The sequence below is a fragment of the Conger conger genome, chromosome 11 (genome assembly GCF_963514075.1).
Source record: "Conger conger chromosome 11, fConCon1.1, whole genome shotgun sequence".
NCBI classification, from domain to species: domain Eukaryota; kingdom Metazoa; phylum Chordata; class Actinopteri; order Anguilliformes; family Congridae; genus Conger; species Conger conger.
This window is the reverse complement of record NC_083770.1, coordinates 40,014,419-40,037,427: the sequence shown is the minus strand read 5'-3', so window position 1 is coordinate 40,037,427 and position 23,009 is coordinate 40,014,419. Positions and strand designations below refer to the sequence as shown.

General features: G+C 41.8%; 1 protein-coding gene across 2 annotated transcripts; it reads left to right on the top strand.

Moving 5' to 3' along the window:
* Nucleotides 1-466: 466 nt before the first annotated feature.
* LOC133139905 (prominin-2-like) lies at nucleotides 467-21,367 on the top strand. 2 transcript variants are annotated; one of them, XM_061259377.1, is made up of 24 exons: nucleotides 467-702; nucleotides 932-1,178; nucleotides 4,392-4,438; nucleotides 5,200-5,402; nucleotides 6,620-6,740; nucleotides 7,015-7,078; nucleotides 7,341-7,430; nucleotides 7,896-8,083; nucleotides 8,924-8,992; nucleotides 9,527-9,590; nucleotides 10,278-10,428; nucleotides 10,583-10,741; nucleotides 11,114-11,237; nucleotides 11,355-11,455; nucleotides 11,948-12,032; nucleotides 12,741-12,887; nucleotides 13,997-14,068; nucleotides 14,181-14,270; nucleotides 15,729-15,782; nucleotides 16,167-16,247; nucleotides 16,902-16,970; nucleotides 17,992-18,081; nucleotides 18,774-18,907; nucleotides 19,454-21,367. In XM_061259377.1, exons 2-24 carry the CDS (start codon nucleotides 950-952, stop codon nucleotides 19,563-19,565), a joined length of 2,544 nt encoding a protein of 847 aa, XP_061115361.1. In that variant the 5' UTR covers nucleotides 467-702; nucleotides 932-949; the 3' UTR covers nucleotides 19,566-21,367. The 2 variants fall into 2 exon arrangements, with proteins under 2 accessions (XP_061115361.1, XP_061115360.1); XM_061259376.1 differs by having other exon boundaries at nucleotides 468-702; nucleotides 19,451-21,367.
* Nucleotides 21,368-23,009: the final 1,642 nt, after the last annotated feature.

The window sequence follows — 23,009 nt, the reverse complement described above, 5'->3', positions numbered from 1 at the left end:
AAAGCTTTATTCTGCGGTTATAACCGGCCACACGTTCTCTCCAGCACACTGGAAACGATTTTTAAAAATAAATAGAATTAAACATATTATACGGAATAGTTTGTGGTACGGAATAGTTTATCGGTTGACGTACCTTCCATTTCATTGATTTATAGAATAATAATAATACTAATAATATTATTAATAATAATAATAATAATAATAAGAAGAAGAAGAAGAAGAAGAAGATTTTTACTTTATTACACCTGATTATCTAATCAGCCAATTGTGCAGCAGCAGTGCAATACATGTAGATACGGGTCAGGAGCTTCAGTTAATGTTCACATCAACCACCAGAATGGGGAAAAATTGTTATTTAAATGATCGTGGAATGATTGGTGGCAGACAGGGCGGTTTGAGTATCTCTGCTGATCTCCTGGGATTTTCACGCACACTTGCCTCTAGATTTAGCCAAGAGTGGTGCACAAAAAACAAACAAAACCAGCAGTTCTGCAGACAGAAACGCCTTGTTAATGCGAGACGTCAGAGGAGAAGGGCCAGACTGGTCAAAGCTGATAGGAAGGAGACAGTAACGCAAATAACTATATTACAACGTTGGTATGCAGAAGAGCATCTCTCAACACACAACGCAACATTATTAAATGGATAGGAATCCTACAGCAGTAAAAGTCTAAATAAGTCTTATAAATACCTAAGTGCTCGGTGAGTGTACATTAATTATACTACTAACAATAGGCTTATAATAAGTACTATTATTATTATTATTATTATTATTATTATTATTATTAATATTATTATTATTATTATTATTAGTAGTAGTAGTAGTAGTAGTAGTAGTAGTAGTAGTAGTAGTAGTTGTAGGCTAGTCATTTATAGCGAATTGCTAAACAAAATGTTATGCTTAGTCTATGTCATCTTGAAATCCTGACAGCGCGTCAGCAGACGAACGATGGTATTTCTGCTCGGACGCCGCGGCTGGCTGCTGCTGCTGGTTTCCATGGCCCCGCTATGCTGCGCGGATCCGACCCAAAGCTGCGACATCACAGCCCAGCCCGATTTTATCAGCCTTGCGCACAGCCTGGTGCTGCCAGTCCACGGCACAACCGGCCCGCTGACGCCGCTGTACAGCTTCGCTCGGAGCTTTCTGGACGCGGTGCAGCCCAACGCGTTCCCAAACGGTAAGCGTCGCAGGTGGATTCCTCTGTCTATATGAACTTCAGGTAGCATTAGTCTGTTCAAAACTTTCTGATTCTCAAAGACTGTGTGAGGCATTACAAACAGACCTTTACACTTTCCTAAGAATGTATCCGACTGTTATACAAGCGTTCGTCGTAATTATGAAAGAATTTTGTATTTTTGTCATTAACACTTTTAAGTCCCGAGTTATCTTGCAGGTCTACTGAATCACGGTTGGTCACACTGCTACATAATTCATAATTCATATTTGTATCGCCGTACAGGTTATACAGCCTACATCTACAGTAGAATATTTGATGCAACCAGTTGCTCATTTGTGATGGAATTATATGTGGCGGGTAGAGGGAGTTTCAGAAGAAAAAACATTCAATGAGTGTAATATCAACTCGTTTTTAACTGTGTATGTTCACATGTGGTCCCTGTATAATGTATATATGTATATGTATAAACTATGAGATGTGAATTAACATTGAGAATTTTCTGCGGGAAAAATGGGCTAAACTAGCCTACATAAAACACACAGTCGCCTATGTTTATGAATAACTGTACTTTATATGCACAGTTTAAATTTTCACTGTTTAGCTGACTGGGACAGTAACGCTGCCCCGTTAATCATAAACATAAACCCATCGTTCTCCGTTGTTTTAATATTTTTGTTTGCCAAATATTATTTCTTAACGTAGCCTACATCAAGTGTAAATATTTAACACTAAGCCTAAATAACACAGACACTTTGACTGACAGTGTCGGCGTTAAAATACATTCTGAACTGTACGGGAATATTAGAAACCAGTCCTGATTTCTTCAGATACCAACGATTACGTTAGCAGCAGGTGCAATATATTTTTACATGCGGGAGATACGGTTTATTATAGCCTTTTGTCATTCGTAATTTAGGTCTATGGATATTTAAGATATTATATCTTATACAATCCTTCCGTATACAATGTACAATACGGATGGTGCAGATAGAGCCAGAAGTTCAAGTTTAGAAAGTTAACGTAACCTATGTGATTACTGAACTTGCTGAACTCTGCTTCTGAATAAATTCGAATCAATTTGCATTCATTTAGAAACCAATCATATAAACTTACTGAATAATATTGATTGAATACTGTAAAGTTCTCTGCAAACTACACGTGGAGCTCCCTGTGGGGTCGTTCAGTGTAAATACACATATCCTCTGCAGTAGCCTATGTTCAGTATTCTACTAAATACTGCATCTGAAATCTTCCAGAAAATAATAATATAAAACTAAGATGCTAAAACATTTTTAAAATTATTTTTATTCGCCAATGACGAGGGTAGAGGAGTGCAGTACGACTGCTCATGCGCGGTGACGTTGCTGTGCCCAGAAAATAACCATCGCTTTTAAGATTCTAACCCGCTGATTGCCACTGACCTGTAACTAAAATACGTGTGGTTTTATGTAACGTGTACAAAGCCTCCCCTATGTTCTCTTAAATACATTTGTCACAGTGTGTTCTCCCTATAGCCACAGGACAGGTCGACATCAGCCAAAGCATTCCTCCCCAGACACCTGTCAAAACAATATTATACATTCATGCATATTTGACTTAGCCAGTTGCCACGTACAATTGGATGTCAGAATTCTCCATACTATTAAGTATAAATAACTGTGTAAGCAGTGGTATCATCAGGGATGCATGTTTTCTAAATTTTATGGGCAGCATATAGCCTAGGGGGGATTGTCCTCTGCTTAGTCTATACTAAGCTGTAAGTCGTTTTGGATAAAAGCGTCAGCTAAATAAATAATTATATTATGAAATAACATTAAAAAATGAAAAAACAGTATCCAAATGTACTCCCTGTTTGGAATATCTAATTGTGTTAATACTCATCCACAACCTCTCAGTTCAGCAGAGCACTGGCAGGCAGACAAGCAGGGACAAACACTGGAGAAAATGTATCCTCCTTCCCTCTACTCGTCTACTTCTCCTCCCTGGAAGTATGGGGGAGGAGACGAGAGGAGGAAAGGACGATACATTGGTTGAGTATTGGGATGCACCCCATGTCAATCACAGCCTATTCTCTCTCCACAGCCCACCAGTGGAAACACTTTATTTGAAGGTTCCTACATAAGAGCCATATAACTCATTCCTGAGCACTGCATAGCACATTCATAAGCGCTGCATAAGCATTCATAAGAGCGTATGTCAATAACCTCAAATATGGTTTGTTATATGTCAAAACTGATGGTACACATTACCTTGACAGACCAATCAAACTGACACAAGATCCTTATGTCGGTTATTGACATTAGTGCTTATGGATGCTTAATAAATAGAACCGGATAGTATTCTATTTTTAATGACTGGGTAGAATATAGTTTTCAATGTATTTATTTGTGTAGCCTTTTTTGCAGAGAAGCTGTCACACAAATGCTCCTCAGGAACATAGGGAGAGGGATTTTTATGTAAATCCAGGACAGACCGAGTCGGAATCCACAAGAAACCGCAACCGAGGGGGAAAATCCCCTGTGGGGAGAAAAAACACTCACAGTGGAAAAGGGAGAAAAAAAACGACCCTGTAGAGAGAAATCTCAGGAGAAACACAGCCCAGAGGCACAGAGAATCCTCCAGTGGCTGACCTGATGTCTGTAGCTGTGGCTGTTGTTCCACTTTACTGTCTGTAAGAATATACAGTGTATTTCTTAATGAAAGCTCTTCAGTTAGAATCCACATCGTACTGTAGGCTATCCCTCGTGACAGACACCAGTGACTAGTTACATGCCAGGGTGTTCTTCCGACAGTATTACTGTGAGCTAAATACGTGTATTACAGGCAGGTTGCCTGAAGGCTATCTGTCCAGAACCAATGCAGAAGCATTTGTTTAATTCCTACATACACTCTCAGAAAAAATGGTCATTTGGCTTCTCTCCATAGAGGAACCATTTTAGTTCTTTATGGAACCCTCTAGCATAGGCATGAAGAATGAAAGGCTCCCATTTTGCCTGACAAAGTATCCTTTAGCTAGATTGGGATTCCATTACCTTCTTGTATGGAACCACAGGGTTCCTTTTGGGCTTTCATTTTTTCTGAGAGCATTGAGGTATGAAAAGTGCCGAAAAAGGTACAAATGCTTGTCGCTGGGGCTGTACCCTATAGGCGCATAAAACTGTACCCCTTTGTCGTGTTTCAGACATGCAGTGTTAACGCTTTGTCATATTTCAGACATAGTGCAAGGAGCTGTGGACCACAAACAGCTGGATGTCTCTGAGGTAAGGGCTATCCCATGTATTTATATCCACTGTTTTGATTTTGGCTGGGAATACATCGGTAAATGGTAAAGGGACTGCGTTTATATAGCACTCTTATCCCCAAGACGTACACGTGAGGGTGAGGCATACACACATGCGAGAACATCAGACAGGTGTGGTTCAAAGCCAAGAGTTTCTCTAACTATCACTGTTGATCTGACAACTGTTAGCAAGTCAGATAATCTCACCTGGCTGTGTAGCTGATACCAGGGCATAGCTAAGATCTGCTCTTTGAATCTTTAAAATCTGGTTACGTAATAACCCTGATTCAGTTAACACCCACATTAATCTCCCAAAGAAAAACAGTTGGGCCGATACTTGGTACAAAGCTAGCAATCAGATTTGTTTTTATTTTGGTAAATCGTAAATGATTATTGTACTGACTCTGGTACTTACAAGATTCAAACAAGGAGATTAGGATGGCATTTCTTCATTGGAAATGAGAGCAGATCAGTTTTGATAGGCAACATAAGCACGCTCTTGCAACTGTCACTCACGCACACCAACTGAGGTATTCATACTTCAATATCTACAGACTATCTAGAATATTTTCTCACGGCGAAAAACAAAACTTTGTAAAACTCTGCAACTTTGTACATTTCGCAAAGGGGGTTTTCCACTGGAAACTGTTGCCATAGGATCTTGTAGCTGGGGCAACCCAGAGCCTTTTATAGGATATAAATGTTGATAAAGTGTCTTTCTGTCTGTTGGAAACATGCCAGGTGGCAGGTTATGAGGCTGGGTACCTGGTGTGTCTGATCCTGGCTCTCCTGTACATGGTCCTCATGCCTGTCCTGGGCGGAGTCTTTGTCTGGAGACATTACCATGGTAACAGCGGAGGGATTACCCCATCATCGCCATCGTCACGGCGACATTGGGGCATTGCTATGGGGACATGTCTGGCTGTCACCACCATCTTACTCCTGTAAGAGAAAATATGACACCACCAAATACACCCCTCATCTTCACATACGAAAGTACATTTCTGCTGCATTAATGATTTCATATTTTCATTCACAACAGATTTACCTGTAGGAATGTGCAGTACTGTGCAAAAGTCTGAGGCACATGTAAAAATGTTTTAAGTAAAAGATCACTTTAAGTTTTTATATGATGCATGTTTTTTTTTTAAATCTGAAAAGTGGTCTATTACGTAATATGTTCCTTCATTTAACGAAATACAGAATTGATCTGTAATAATTAATTCTTCAGAAAATGAATATTAAAGAATCTTAAATTTACCATTTTCAAATGACACACAAAAGATACACATGTAAGACCAAATTTATATATCTAAAAAAAATCTAAGGTGCCTATGACTGTGCTGTAATTACGTCAGTGTTGCAGTACAGGGGGAGCAGCATGACTTGACTTTGAGTCACACAGCCGTACTGCCAAACCAGTTCCCTCCACATAGCTGGCATTCCCCACAGTTATTATCGCAATGGAACATAATAATCACCAGTACACTTCATACCTTTTGATGGGAACATGAGGGCATGTTCATTCTTCACCTCAAGCCAAGTCACAAGCCAACCTTTTCACCTTGTGTAGCCAGTTAGGTTTTGATGCAGGGCTTAAAGTTTTCAGGCACCATGCCTGATTTCTGGCATAAAGTTGTTTTAACTTCATATAATACTTAATTCAATATATTGTACACATTTCCTCCTGGACAACTTTTCAGGCTCACACAGTTTTCTTGCTATAATCCCTGTTTATGTGCCTAATGTGAGTCACTGATTGGCTAAAGAGTCTGCACACCTTGTTTCCATGGCTTAAATCGCCTGCTGACTGAACAGAAACCATATAAACCAGCGGAGACTGTGGCCCTCCAGGATTGGATTCTGATACCCATGGTTTAGGGGGACACAAGCACAGGGCATGCACAGCCAGTTTAGGACACCTCAGGTAGTCTGTTGTATCCCTGAATTAAGTAGTCTGCACCCTTGATCTGATGTGAAATTACTCTTAGCAAGCTGAATTGCTGGTGCACTGAACTTCCACTTTGTTCCTTTGTTATGTGTGTATGTGTGTGTGTGTGTGTGTGTTTGTGTGTACATGCGTGCATGCATGTGGGTTTGTGTGTACGTGTATGTGTGTGCATACATGTGCGTGTGCATGTGTGTCTGTCTACGTGTGTAGGGCAGGTGTGATTCTGGCCTTCAATACCAACAACAGAACCAGAGAGAACATGGAGCCCGGACTGTACCATTTAAGGACCAATCTGGGGGTCATGGAGAAGGCTCTCAGCTCCATCCCTGAGGTGAGCCCCCCCCCCTCCCCATGCTTCTATGGAACAATCCACTTTAGCCCAATGAGCTCTGGTAGTGAATTAGACTGGGATCAAATACACTAAACAAATACTTTAACTCTTTACACGCTAGGACGCTGTACAAAACACTCCCGGCAGATCATTTTCAAGCAAATTGATAACCGAAACGTACAATGACGTTAATAATTGAAAGAATCCCTTGTCCTAATATTTGGTGAAACTATTTTGAGTCCAATATGACCTGTGTACACTTCCACTTCTACAGAAAATTGAGCTGATCCTTGAGCAGTACTCTGCTCCCAAAGCTGAAATGGAAAAGCATTTCAAAGGTAATATATAGTTGCACAGCATGCAAATATAATTTATATAATCAATCTGCTTCGATTTTAACCTCTTTAAGTTTAAGAAATCATATCCTGTTAGAACACAATATAAATACTTTATTACACATCAAAGCTACCTTATATAGACATGAAATGCAATTTGTTTTCTCGCTCATTAGATTATTCATTAGTTTTCGGTCATTAGAAAATTTTTCCTTTATAGAATAATTAAAATGCTGACAGTTTAAAATGTTGGCTTAACTCACAGGTGTTGGTGACAACATTGGCCAGGCCCTTATCCTGGCGTTTGACCCGGAAGCGAAGGAGGCCCTCAGTGACCTGTCAGTCTCAGTTCAAGGTCCGCCTCTCCCATGTACAACTTCCTGCTGCCGTTGTGGTTTTGTTATATCTATGTTTTGTTATATCTATGGTCCTACAAGAATGTGCGTGAAACGGACTGCTCATCTGCTATAAACTCAAACATGGTCAGGCAGTGTACCTGACCTGGATCAAATAATTGATCTGGTCAATGATTTGATCCAAAAACAACTCAATTCTTAATGACACCAGGATGATTTTGGAAGATTACTGACAATTGTAGAAGAAGCGTATATTTTTTACCATATTTCCACAAAATTATCTTTTACGCGTTTTATCTTCTATTTATGACGTTTTTCTGTTAACAGAATTTTCACTGCAAGTTTTCAGAGATTTTACTAGTGGTTTGTGGAGTTGTGGCATGTTTAATATGCATACTGTATGTGACCCGGGTCTGATCTCTCCTTTCCGGCTTTGACCCCTGGTCTCCCCCTCACACCCGTAGACGCAGTGCACACCAGAGAGAGCCTGCAGGTTGTGCACACGATCAGATCCCGCATGCAGCCGAGGCAGAGACTGCTGCAGGCCCAGCTGGCCGAGCTCAGACAGGGCCTGGAGCAGACCAGGACCTCATGCCCCGCCTGCGGGCTGCCCTCCACCAATCAGCTGCACACAGACGCTGAATACAGAATGGTACAGCACCCCCCCCCCCCGACCAATAAGCTGACTACAGTAAGCCCCATCACCCTCCCAACCAATCAGCTGACTACAGTAAGCTCCATCACCCACCCAACCAATCAGCTGACTACAGTAAGCTCCATCACCCACCCAACCAATCAGCTGACTACAGTAAGATACAGCACTCCCCCAACCAATCAGCTCACTAGAGCAAGATACAGCACTCCCCCAACCAATCAGCTGACTGCAGCAAGGTACAGCACTCCCCCAACCAATCAGCTGACTGCAGCAAAGTACAGCACTCCCCCAACCAATCAGCTGACTGTAGCAAAGTACAGCACTCCCCCAACTAATCAGCTGACTATAGTAAGGCATAGCACCCTTCCAATCAACAAGCTCATAATGCTGAGCAGGTATGGGCTTTATTAGTACTTGGGCAGGAAAAACAGTTCCTGCTAGAAGTAGTGTTAGTGGGCCAGCAGAGGTTTCTCTTCCGTCCGAACCGAGCAGAAACCCCCAGCACTGTGATGAAGGAGGTGCAGCCCTGTGGATGAGATGTTAGACTGAGGTCCTGACTGTGGTCATTGAGGATCGTAGTGTATTTTTAGAAAGAGTAGGGGATTTTAACTCTGGTGTCCTGGGCAAATTTTCACTAAAACTCCCTACATTTGGCAACCTAATCACACTCTTTCATCTGATTGGCTACATAATCCCTTACATTCCCCTGTCACTTTCTTCACTGCAAAATAACTTGAATGAAGTTAAATAAAGATGCAATAAAACATGCAGCAGAACCCAATTTGGATGTGTGGTGTGACATGGTGCTGTCTGTAAACTCAGAGTTTGTCTTTTCAGATGCCTTCAGTGAAGCCTCAGCTAGAAAGGTTTCCACCAGCGATCCAGTTCACAAGCCTGGTGGAACAGGTGAGAGTTTCCTGCACTGCAAAGGCCTGGGCACTGGACTCTTGGGCACTGCACTTGGGGACTGGACTCTCGGGTACAGGAGACTTGGGGAGTAGACTCTTGGGGACTAGACTTGTGACTCCTGGATACTGGACTATTATGTACTGGACTCTTGGGGACTAGACTTGGGACTCCTGGATACTGGACTATTATGTACTGGACTCTTGGGGACTAGACTTGGGACTCCTGGATACTGGACTATTATGTACTGGACTCTTGGGTACAGGACTTTTGGGGACTATTCACTTGGGTACAGGACTCTTGGACACAGGAATTGAGTACTGATGTTCCCTATGATAGACACGCATAGTTACTCTGGATAAAGGTGTTCTCTATCTACTACCTATTGACCTTTGCACATGAAGAACATCATAAGATGTCTTACACAATAACCTGTTTTTGGATGTAAAGAGAAGATAAAATATGTCTTGTGACTTTGTGTCACAGTCAAAGGCATTTCCTTCTAGAAACAGAAATGTTATTTTTGTGTTGCAGGCTAACGCTTCCTTCAGTGGAATTCCCGAGATTTGTAAAAACCAGACAGCGCCTTCTGTAAAAGGTGAGAATATTTCTCTAATGATGCTGAGTAAGCAAGAAAGTGAATCACTCCACCTTCCTATAGGACACTTAATCTTAGTTTTACTACTGCAGAGGCCCATTGTATGGGATCACAAGCTAGATTTTGTAAAATGAAGGATACGAACTGAAATAAAGCAGAATTGAGAAATAAAAATACCACAGAAGGGTCGGGCCAGCCATATGAATTTCATGAGGTGACAGAAACTCAGATTTGTCATCTGGCAGTCGGAGGGTTGCCGGTTCGATCCTGTGCTGGGTGTGTCAAAGTGTTCTTGTGCAAGACACCTAACCCCCCCAGTTGCTCCCGATAAGCCAGTTGGTGCCTTGCATGGCAGCCAATCGCCGTTGGTGTGTGAGTGTGTGTGTGCGAATGGGTGAATGAGAAGCATCAATTGTAGCATTTATAGACAGAGGTGAGTTGGGGAAGAATTGTTATTTTTTCGTAATCTACTTTTAACCTGGCAGAACACCAAGCATAGTGAGCAATTGCTTCACTAGTGTGAACAGCAGTGGCCAGTACATTACATCATTATAGAGTAATTATTTACAGGACAGTTATTATCTCCACTTGCCTTCACATGACCCAGCAGGTGACTCTCAGTTTAAGGAGCATTGGAACAGATTCTCATTGTTTCACTCTCTTTCAATTTCTACCTAATTGCAACAGCTCTTATGGTTAACGTGGAGAACACAAGGACATCAATGAATAGCGCCAGCCAGCAGTTCCCCTCTCTGAAGTCTCTCTCCGAGGTGGTGTCTGATGTCAGACATGCTGTCAGCATTTATGGGACACATTTAAATCGCTATGACTACCAAAGGTAACACTATCACACACATGCACACACACACACACACACACACACAAACACACTTGCTCCCGCTCTCTCTCAAGTGGGCAGTGCCACACACACACACACACACACACACACACACACACACACAAACGCTCTCCATGTCCCTCTCTGCCTGCAGGTGGGCAGTAGCTGTGATGTTCTGCACTCTGATCCTGCTCATCGTGCTGCTCACGACCCTCGGCCTTGCTCTGGGGCTGCTGCCACTATGCCGTCCTGACCTCAACCCCGCCCACTGCCAGGGTCCACTTGAGCGCATCGCTGTGACCCTGCTCAGAGTGTGGGTACACCCAAATCCACATGCCCGTTATTCCACACCGTAATTGTTTTGGATTCAATTACTTTTCTACTCTTTACTGGGCCTATGAAAACCCCACATCCAGTGCAGATCCCACCTTCTGGTCCTCCCGGTTGGCTCAATTGCACCAGACAAGATCAATCGAGCACAGAAAAATCCAAAAGAATTCAGTATTTGGCCCATGTCCGGTTCACCATTTACAGCCTTTCATAGCAGCTTAATTTAAGCCTGGGATCACACTATGGGATAATTATTTGTTACCTTGTGTAGGATGTCCACACAAGAGTGCAGATATTACATATATTTTCTGTCTGTCTGTAGCTGGTCCCACTGTCTTTGTCCCTGTGTCTGCAGTGCAGTGGTCCTGACCCTCATCTTCTCCTGGCTCTTCATCATCCTTGTCTTCATCACCTTATTCTTTGGAGGAAATGTTCACACCTTTGGTTGCAGGAGCTGGAAGAGAGGGGAGATTTTTGAGGTGTGTGTTGGGGCGGGGGGGGGGGGGTGTAATAGGTAGAGGAGACATTGTACTGAACTTAGAGGTCTTAGAGGGATGACCATTATGACATCACGCTGTCTGTCCCTCCCCACACAGTTTTTCGACCAATACGATGGCCTGTTCAGCAGCCTGAATAGCAGTCGATCTGAGGACGACTCCACCCCTCTGCTGAACCTGAGTACAGCTGAGATCTACCAGTAAGCTCCACACCTCCCTCCTTCTCTCTCACAGCCTCCTCTATCCCTTTTTCACAGCTTCAATCTCTCTCTTTCATTGAGAAAGGGGATAAGTCCTTTCCGTAATAATTTTAATGTATTTATGATTATTTTTTGAGTCTTCATTTCAATGCTCCCATTAATGTGTCAGAGTCCACTCAGAAAAGTGCAGTTGTAACGAGTCAGAGATTTTCCTGAGGCCACGGTGGTTTTGAACCCTGGCCTCTCACTTGTCCAAATTTGGCAGATGAACGTGTTACCAGTCAGTTAAAGGCGAACTCGTCCATAGCCAAGGGCAACGACGTTCTTTTGAATTTGAGGGGAGCGTTGTCGTGGTAACCTGCACGCTGCACCTTACACAGTGCCTACGGGCGAACTAGCCGAACTGTCCGTGTTACGCAGACACATGCTGGTTTTGTGTGACCAGTGCGTGTGTGTGTGTGTGTGTGTGTGTCTATGTGCCATTTTCAACAGTGGCTGTAAGACTGGACAGTCCCTCTTCCACTCCATGGAGTTCAGCCAGCTGTTTGACCTGGAAGACTTCCTGAACACCAGCAAGGTACTGTTCTAGAGACCATCCAATACCGCAATATATACTCATGGAGCACTTTATTAGGTATTCATTACTTATTTTTTATATTTATTTACTTCTGCTGCTGTAGCCTATCCACTTTGAGGTTTGATGTGTTGTGTGTGTGTGCATTATTTACGTTACTGTCTGGGCTTTCTCCTCTGACCTCTCTCATTAACAACGCATTTTTGCTTGCAGAACTGCAGGTCACTGGATGTTTTGTGTTTTTCACACCATTCTCTGCAAACTCTAGGGACTGTTGCGCATGAAAATCCCAGAGATCAGCAGTTTCTGAGATACTCAACCACCCTGTCTGGTACCAACAATCATTCCATGGTCAAAGTTACTTAGATCACATTTCTTCCCCATTCTGACATTTGCTCAGAAAAACAGCTGAACCTCTTGACCATGTCTGCATGCTTTTATGCATTTAGTTGCTGCTACATGATTGGCTGATTAAATATTTGCATTAACAAGCTGGTGTACAGGTCTACCTAATAAAGTGCTCACTGAGTGTATACCGAAAAATAAAACACATTTCCATGACCAGTAATTCCATTGGAACACAGTATATTGGAATTATATGAACTATGGCTACTTTTAGATATTGAAATACATATACGTGCATATTTTTAAATAAATAAAGTGTTTAGCTGAGCAGCTGATTGATTGCTGTCTTCCCCATGCCTGGTTCAGTACATGGCAGGCTTCAGGCAGGACCTCCACAACATGTCCATAAACCTGCAGGACTTTCAGCTACTGTCCTCAGAGGGGAGGAGGAATGTCCAACAATTCAGGGACAGCGGAATCGACAGAATCGTGTACGCTGAGTTTTGGATGCAGGTAAAGTGTATACCTGTACATACAGTTTCCATGTATTTACAGCACAGCGCACGTTCAATGAATGAATGAAAGCGGCTTCCTTGGCTCGCAATAAACAGACGGGTGGAAATCCCGACACTCTTTCAACTACATAAAACTTAACAGTGAACCATCAAATACCCCCCAGATTTCAGTGCCCATCAGTCCCAACATTTAGCAATAGAATCAAACAGTCCAAAAGTAAATTAAATCCCAAACCAAAGTGAAAATCTTTTGATAGCCTACCGGTATGCTGCTCCAAACAAAACGCATGTCTCACAATAAAATGCACTTTAGGAAAAAAGGATCCTTAACTAGCTGTTATCGACGCTAATTTGTTATTGTTCACGAAGGCGTGTCTGGCAAGTTGTTATTTTATGGATTCTGGACTTTTATGTGATTTATTGTGTTTGAGAATATTTGCAATAAACTAAGTCTGTTAAGACTGACACTATGACTTACCAAACGGTGTTTCCTGATTAGCCTACACTAATTGATTTCTGAACGGTTACAGGAAGTGTTGAACAGTGTTGGCCCACTTTAAGTGTAGCCTTTTACTTTATTTCTAAGAATAAAATTCTACAACAGAAGCCTAATAATAAATAAAGGCCTGCCTCGAATACAAGCCTGCCCCAAATAAAGGCCTGTGCTTTGTGCAGCCTAAGTAAATAAAAGACCCCGGACACAATTTGAGGATTTACGGTATGCGGTGTGTGGTTTATGTGCATTTGTGTCACGATGACAAATATGTTTTTTGGTATTTTTATGTCTCTGTTCTATGTGCATGCAAAACGGCAAACCGTAATGTGTGTGTGTGTGTGTGTGTGTGTGTGTGTGTGTGTGTGTGTGTGTGTGTGTGTGCAGTCCAGTTGTGTGTGCACACAGGGACGCGCAAGCTCGGTGGTTCTAATCCCGGTGTAGCCACAATAAGATCAGCACAGCTGTTGGGCCCTTGAGCAAGGCCCTTAACCCTGCATTGCTGCAGGGGAGGATTGTCTCCTGCCTAGTCTAAGCAACTGTACGTCGCTCTGGATAAGAGTGTCTGCCAAATGCCAATAATGTAATGTAATGTGTGTGTGTCCTCTCTGCAGTTGAGCAGGCCAGTGACGAAGACAAACCTCACAGTTTTTGCAGAACAGCTGGACATGGCAGCGCAAACACAAGTGCGGGTTGTTTTTATTCCTGAATGAGATTAATTAGACTTTTTCCAGAATTACCAGTCTCACCGTGAGGAGGAAGGTAAAAATCTGAAATGAATTGCCTCGTCATTTACAGGAAGATGACAGCATAAGGATGGACTTAGAGAGGAAGGCTGGTAAGACCAGGGAATTGAGTGTACTCGTCCAGCAGCAGCTTCAGGATGCAGTGAGTACATGCGTCTCTCTGCACATCTGCACAACATTCCTACAACGTTAGGCCTCTGTCTGCACAACATACCTACAACGTTAGGACTCTGTCTGCACAACATACCTACAACGTTAGGCCTCTGTCTGCACAACATACCTACAACGTTAGGACTCTGTCCGTACAACATTCCTACAACGTTAGGCCTCTGTCCGTACAATATTCCTACAACGTTAGGCCTCTGTCCGTACAACATTCCTACAATGTTAGGCCTCTGTCCGTACAACATTCCTACAATGTTAGGCCTCTGTCCGTACAATATTCCTACAACGTTAGGCCTCTGTCCTTACAATATTCCTACCACTTTAGGGCTCTCTTTTCTGTACCTTCCAACAGCGTAAGCAAAGCATAGGAGTGAACAGTGCGCCGTACTCTGTTTCCCGGATGTTCCATAAACCTTTAGTCACATGGACCGTTGCCTGAACAGTTAAGTTCATGCCAATTAATACAATTGGTCTAAAGTCTGGATGGTCAGTCTTCGTTCAGCCTCCACAGGCCGCTTGGCACCTCCCCCTCTCAGAACCTCCACCTCACGCTCACGACTACTGTCTGTTCTGGCTCCACGGTGGTGGAACGAACTCCCCGTTGAGGTCAGAACTATAGAATCCCTCCCCACCTTCAAGCGCAAGCTGAAGACACACCTCTTCAAACAGCACCTCTCCCCATCCCTCCCTACCTCCCTGTGAACCTTAATTGTTGTCTCTGTGACTTGTGTATCAGTATTTTAGTTGGCTAGGTAAGCAGTGTTTGGATAGTTAACTTTGGTGACTTTTGCTCTGTTTGTTTGTTTGTTCAAAAAAAAAAAAAAAAAAAAAAAAAAAATGGCCCTTGTCCTTATCTTTGTTGTACAGGTAGCAGTTGAAATTGTACTTACCTCTAGGGTCTTTCAGCGAACTTATCCCTGGTTATGGGTATGCACTTTGTTGTACGTCGCTCTGGATAAGAGCGTCTGCCAAATGCCAATAATGTAATGTAATGTAATGTTCCTGGACTGTTTTTCCGGTTTTTGACGTTTTGAAAAATAGAATGACAGGAATATACCTTTACTCCAGAAGCTCCCAGTCCTGTTCTAGAGACCTCTTTCAAAAGCTAGAGATCTAATTGAGCTGCTAATTAGTAGAATCGGCTGCATCAAATTAGGCTTGAAGTGAAAACCTACAGGATGGTAGATCTCCAGGAACACTGGTTGGGTAGCCCAACTCTAGCTGTTGAATGAGATGTGCTTTGTTAGGGTTGGAATCAAAACATACAGGATGGTAGATGTCCAGGAACAGGGTTGGGCAGCCCCGCTCTAGCTGTGGAATAAGGTGTGCTTTGTTAGGGTGGGAGTGGAAACCTACAGGAAAGTAAATCCCAAGGAACAGGGTTGGGCACCACTGGCTTACTTTGTAAGAACAACACGTCTTCATTTCCTTACAGAAAAAGTTGAACGCGAGTGTGAAGGCGCTGTCAGTGATCAGCACCCACTTCAAGGTGACCATGACACAAGTGTACAACCACAGCAGCCCACTCATCTAGCACACGTATGAACCCTGCAGTGCGCTGTCGAACCAGTGGCCAACATCATCTCCTGCACTGGCAGAGGGGGTTACAACCATGGGGAACACAAAAATTATGAGCAGATACTGACTAGTGAAGACTGCCACTGAAATATCTGACCCCAATGGAAATATGTAATTGACCATACTGTGTAAACTGTGATCATTTTATGCTATGTACCTTTTTTAACATCAGTGATACGATTCTAGTTGATTGCACCACTATTGTAATTGTACATTTTGATGGTGACATACATTCAGTAAAAATCTGTGCACACATCTGTGTTTACACACTGACCAAATTCTCTCTTCTCACTAGGCTAACATAAACAAAGCACTGCAGAGCATCTGGCAAATCCAACAGGGACTACAGAAATCGGTGCAGAGCGTTGTGGGAAATGTAGGTCTTATATTCACTCTGTGTTCACTCAGTGTAATTTTAGATTAGAATGCCTTGTTGATGCTTTTGGTGTGCCGTGGCAGACCTATGCACATACATACTGTGCAGTCCAAAAGTATTTGGATAATGACACAATTGCTATTGCTTGGGCTCTGTGTTACGTAATGTCATCTAATATAAGTTATGTTATGCAATGTAACGGTATGTAACGTATGCTAATGTAATGACATGTAAGGAAGTGTTATGTGATGCCATGTGATGTACAGGAATGAAAAGCATTAAGTACACTCGAAATAAAGGTATGAAAAGTACCTACAAAGGTACAAATGCTTGTTGCCAGGGCGGTACCCTATAGTCACATAAAATTGTACAAACCCAAACCTTACTTATTTGGAAAATGTACTCGATTGAGAACATTACCGCACTGTCAGGGTACATTTGGGAAATTTGATCCTTGAAGAACATAAATTTACCTAATAATAATAATAATAAGATGAAGCAGTGGACAATTTGGGATTAAGGGCCTTGCGCAAGGGCCCAACAGCTGCATTGTTCTTATTGTGGTTACACTGGGGCTGGAACTACCAGCCTCCCAGGTTAGCCACTAGGCTAATGGAGTGTAAAGTAATGTGATGTGTCATGTTTGTCGGGCAGGTTTCTCAGTGCACACTGCATAAGGCCAAGATTATTTTGGGCCGATACCTGGACTGGGTGCGTCACACGGTAAGTACTGACACACCTGTACCTCCCACACAGCCTCAGAACACACAGGAGGATCTGGAGGAGGCAGTAGGCCCAAGGAAGCTGCCCTCTGCCCTCCACACAGACAATGAAATTTGAGCTGAACAGCAGTAGTTAATGACGTACTTGAAATTTGTTCATCGAACGTGTGGGGGGAAAACGATTCGATATTTGAGGTTATATGTTATTTCACAGAAGATATTTGCTCGTTAAGCATGCCGTGGCCTCAGAAAGGTTGGGGTCTCCTGCTTTACAGTGCTTTTCAAAGACAGCTGAGCAGCCCCCTTAACTGGCCAATCTCTGTGGCACACAACTATATGAACCAAGCACTCATGTGCTTTATGTGTGTAATTTAGTTTGCCTTGTGGTTTTAAGCGGTTTGTGAATAAATACACCCAATGCAGAACTCCTGAATTAAAGGACCACAAAGAGTGGACCTTAACTTCCGAACACATTCATAGGTTGCAGTTAGATGGCAGAAAAATGTGTTTCTGAATCATGGGGAAATCCAACATCACAACAGATGCTGAAACTATTGCTCCTAAAGCAGAGAAACTTGGGACAGATACACAACACAATGGAAGTCTGGCAGACCACTGATGAAATGATGTACAATGATGAACAGATCTTTCTGTATCCAGTTACATTAGGGAGTGGGCCTTTGTTAAGTCAGTGGTTCAGCGGGTAACTCTTGTTTTAACCACCCTTCCGTGTAGGACACCATGACTCAACACTCAGTTGTTTTAAGAGCAGATTATTCCCTGCTTTGAATTGATGTTAAAATGATATTTTTTTTAAATTACAAGCCCTTATGACAAAAATAATGAAAATGCTCTTATCCAGAATGGCTTTGACTACTACTAGACTTTAGTAAGGACACTATGGGAAATATATTGGACAGATTTTCATCAGTCAGATATAATCATCTGGCAGTCATAAAATTCTGAAAATGCATCGTGTGAGACAAGCCTATCTGGTGTGCCGTGTGTTCCTCTGTTTGCAGATTATAAATGAGATTCTGCAGTGCCAGTGGCTGTCGGTATCACTGGATAATGTGTACACAGCCCTGTGTGAGAATGTGATCGACCCTTGGGTAAGTGTCTCTTGTATCCACACAGTGGTGCACTTGTTTTGACCATTGCTGCCCTCTGCTGTTCAGAAATTGTAACAGCAATAGGAATCCTCAACCTGCTGAATTTGTCAATTCAATCAGAGTATTATAAATGTGAATTTCCCTCAAATTTGGAGGCAACTTCCTACTTCCATTGTGGCAATGACACAAAAAATCTAGAAATGTGAAAGTGCAAACTGGAATCAAAAAACAGTCTGAGAGTGTGAGAAAATGTAAAGAGTGAGTGTAGCAGCTTGTGGATATAGATGGATGAATCCTTTAATGCTTTGTTGGGTTCAGATTTACACTTGATGATGTGGGAATGTTATTAGGCGCTGTCACACACATAACGCGTATGGATGGACTTGCGTTCTGTCTCATTGTGGGCTGCCCTGGATAGGAACCTCTGCTAAATGAACATAATGTAATGTAATGAAGCACATTTGGGCTGTGCGGTGTTGTATGGAAAGTGCTATGCACAAATGTTGTGGTAACTCAACCCTAACAGAGTCCAATAGGGACCAAATGTACTCTGTAAGAGGTCATGTCACACTGAGCATTTCACTGTGAGAAAAGCCATTGTTACTTCTGCATCACTTATTTTGTGGGTTGTGTGGGTGGACATTTTGTGTATTTGACTGTAATGGCTGGCTTCTCCCGCTGCTTGCGTGTAGAACGCGTTCTGCCTGTGTTTGGGCTGGTGCTGTGCGTTCCTGATCCCCGCGGTGATCTTCAGTCTCTTTACCGCCAACTACCTACAGCCGGCACAGTGTCACCGCTTTACCGCCAACGACCTGCCACTTGCCAGGTCAGTGTCCCCATCAATCCCTGAGCTTTCAGCTAGTTTATAGTCAATCAACCAATGAGGTTTCATTTAAGCTTTCATTTTTTATTTAGTATAGTGGACTTTGCAATTACATCACCACAGAGAATGATCGCATAGACTTACAGTATAACTGCTAGGCAACTGCACCAATTTGGTGTTTGGCAAAATTAAATGCAAGTTTAATTGGTGTCTGCTATTTGCAAGGTCAAAACTGGACTCCTACAAACAGTTTGCAAAGATAAACAAAAGCATTTTAAATATATCAACAGACATTGATTTGAACACTCATCATGTTTTGTTAGCTGCTAGGTCATTTTATATTCTATGATTCGATTTAATTACATGAAATTTGAAAAATATTTTTTTCTGATGACCATTTTTATTATTACAGAAAAAAATATATAGGGACCTATGTACAAAGATTTTATAATGTTATATGCAAAACTATTATGAATGATACCTGAATGTTTTCCCTTTGAAATGGAATGAAAGGGAGTGTTAACGCCTTGTCCCTCCCTCTTCCAGTAGTAAAGAAGAATCAGGCAAGCCTGAAGAGAAAGCAGGAAAGGCCGAACCAAACATTTACGCTGCCCTTACAACAATCCATCTGAGAAACCAAGATAACCTCTACAAAAACTGAAAGACTGAAAGAATTGAAGTTTCTTGCTTATCAAAGTCTATTTTAAAAATAGATAAACAAGCAGCCTCAATTTTGTCCATAGAGACTCAACACCATGATTCCTTTACAACCCATCTCTAGCATAAATCTGTGTCTCTTTAATCATACACCATCTCTCTAGTAATCTACCTCAGGCTATTCCAGCGCACAAGTCAAAATAAATTGTTTTAAGTGTAGGAATTGCAGAATAATCTGAGAAGCAAATACAGAAATGTGCTTCAAAGACTCACTGATATGGCACAATCTCCCTGTTCAGACCAACCTAGTGGCTCAAGAACATGGATAATTTAGGGATTGTTTAAGCACTTTGTCCGTGAGACCCCTGAAGTATAGTTCAGACAATAAAAATGTTTAATTTCAATTCTATGTCCACTGTAAGTCTAGAACATGCTGATATCTGTTCTAGGGGCGGCCTGTAGCGTAGTGGTTAAGGTAAATGACTGGGACATGCCAAATCGGTGGTTCTAATCCCAGTGTAGCCACAATAAGATCTGCACAGCCGTTGGGCCCTTGAGCAAGGCCCTAAACCCTGCATTGCTCCAGGGGAGGATTGTCTCCTGCTTAGTCTAATCAACTGTACTGCAAGCCAGACGTTAAAGCCCGCCACCATCTCAACACCCTCTTCAGGTGCCCCTTTTTGTGGCGCCTTAAGGGATCTACAAAGGACATCCAGCTAATAGCTGAGTGTAATTCATCATTTAACTCCTCTATAGTCAGTCCTTTGAATCTATTCGATAAATTATTTGTGTTATCATCAGGAAGGCCCTTGAAGCCTCTTAATTTTCTTTCGGTATTGACGTCCTTGCCATTTTCCTTATCTCTTTTACATTTTTACATTACATCTCCTCCTGCTCTTTGATTTCCCAATTATCTTCATTGTCTTTCTCATCCTGTTTCTTTAACCAGGCCTCGTGCTCCTCCCCTGTAGGAGCCAGCCCACACGTGTCAACCAAGTATGTTATCACATCTATCGTCTCCTTGAATGCAAAACTCCCTGGGTCTCCAATTTTCCGTTCTGCGTGTTCAGCATCTTCCATGGTCATGCTAGAACACATTCTACGCATGGCCTCAGTCAGGCCTTTAGCCTTGCTCTCTAAAACCCTGAATCTAAGTCCTCTGACTTCAGACTCCTCAGTATCCATATACGGTTGTACATTTATCTTGTACCATATACTTCTCCTCTTACGGGAGATTTTACTCCTACCCCATTGGCGTGTGCGAGGGGTTAACAATGCATTCCTGCCTAACCCATCTTCTGTCAATCTCTCATCAGGCGGGCCTAGGGCCGGGTCCTCGAAAGTACGTCGCTCTGGATAAGAGCATCTGACAAATGCCAATAATGTAATGTAAATATCTAGTAGCCTGTAGAATTTATTAGCACCTGCAGTAATTTAACTTAATTAATTAATAACTTACCAAATATGTTTTATACAAAACATTGCAAAAAGATTAGTATATCTTTTAAACCTGCATATTGAAGATCCCTCTTTTACAAAATGTTATATAAGAATATCCTATAGAGATATAAATTATTTTTTGTCTTTGTAATCATCCATATTCAGGGACAGGGAGTCTGGGTTTAAGTCTGTTGTTGATGACCTGTGTCTTACAAAACATTACGTACCTTTGCTTATTCATGGAACTATCATCCATCTCCTGTCATTTACCTTTGGTCTCTTACTTGAAATTGAAATGTTTTTGTTTACATGAAGGCATCAAATGAATACCTAAACTGTGAAAACAATAAAATATGTTTACGTCCATCGGGTTCTTCTGTCATCAATCCTACACACCCTGTGATCATTTTATTAAATGTTGAATTAATCACGCCCAGCACCACCACTAAGGGGGGCCTTGTTAATTTGTTATTAAAATATGAAACATACATGGATAATCAAATTGTTTATGTGATCGGAAATATAAAGGAAATGATAGTCAACGAATGTTAGAAAATCATGTCAGATTTCTCTTCCCTATTAGCTCAAATGCCTTGCTCACTAGTCTTTTTATGTCAAAGGACTTACATAGAGGATTACAAGATATGATGTATTGATGATTTCTTTGATGTATCTTATATAATTAAAATACAAAATCACATGCATCTCTGTGGTAAATGTAAATACATTACATTTGGTAAAATAATAGCACTAAGAAATGATGATAAAATGTAGCTATGCAAATATAGCTGAGGAGAGAACTTTATTATTCAGTTGTAGAATCATTGGTTTTGGTGAAGAAAACGGTATTAATAACCACAAGCAGCATATTATATTTACCGCTTTTTTATATCTTCACCAGTTCTTTCAGTTATTGTATATTTTCACATTTATTTTGGGCAACTGAATTTCAGAAATTGTATTTAAGTTTTAAATAGATATAGATCAGATTCTAGTGCTCTGAAAAGTAACAGGACATCACATTAAGAAAGATACATTAAATACTTTCCATAACCACTATTATTATACATTATTAAGCAGGTACACTGACAATATGTCTTCCTAAACAAACAAAACAAACCCGTAAGATTGGTGCTGCACCTTCTATTCATGGATAAAGTTGATTAAACTGGTTCCTGAAGCAGTGAAACTTCAATAGCACACGCAGTGCTTCCTTCCCATGGTCATGTGCTTATGAACACATAGTTTCTCAAGCTCAAGTGAGGTGAGACATACGGTACAGGTGTATTTATGTACAAAACCTACATTACAACATAATATATTGCATGTTCCTGTCGTGACTTAAAATGGATCTTCCAGAAAAACTGAAAAGAGTGAGACTAACTTTTTAATAACAACAAGGTGTCCAGAAGGACCAAATCAGCAGCCTAGCGCACAGATGGATTAATGAGAGTAACATACTGGGTAATCTGAGTAGTGTGTCGAGCTAAAACACTCGTTCTCAATGCAGTAACAGGTCCCACAACCCGGAACTGAATTCTCATGACAGCAAGTCTATTTGTATACTCTCAGAAATAAAGTGAGAGTGGAGATACATTTTTGTTCTTCAAGGATCAAATTTCCAAAATGTACCCTGATAGTAATGTTCTCATTTGGTACAAAAAAAGGTAAATTCATTAAACACTCACTGAGCACCCGTACATCTACTTATTCATGCGATAAGCGAACCAGACAGTTGTCTGGCAGCAGTGTAATACTTATAATCATGCAGATACGGGTCAGGAGCTTCAGTTAATGTTCACATGAACAGAATGGGGAAAAAATGTGATCTAAGTGACCTGAACCATGGAATGATTGTTGGTAACAGACAGGGTGGTTTGAGTGTTTCAGAAACTGCTGATCTCCTGGGATTTTCACACACAACATTCAGTGAGCAGCGGTTCTGCGGGCAGAAAGGCCTTGTTAATGAGAGAGGTCTAAATGGCGAGACTGATCAAAGCTGACAGGA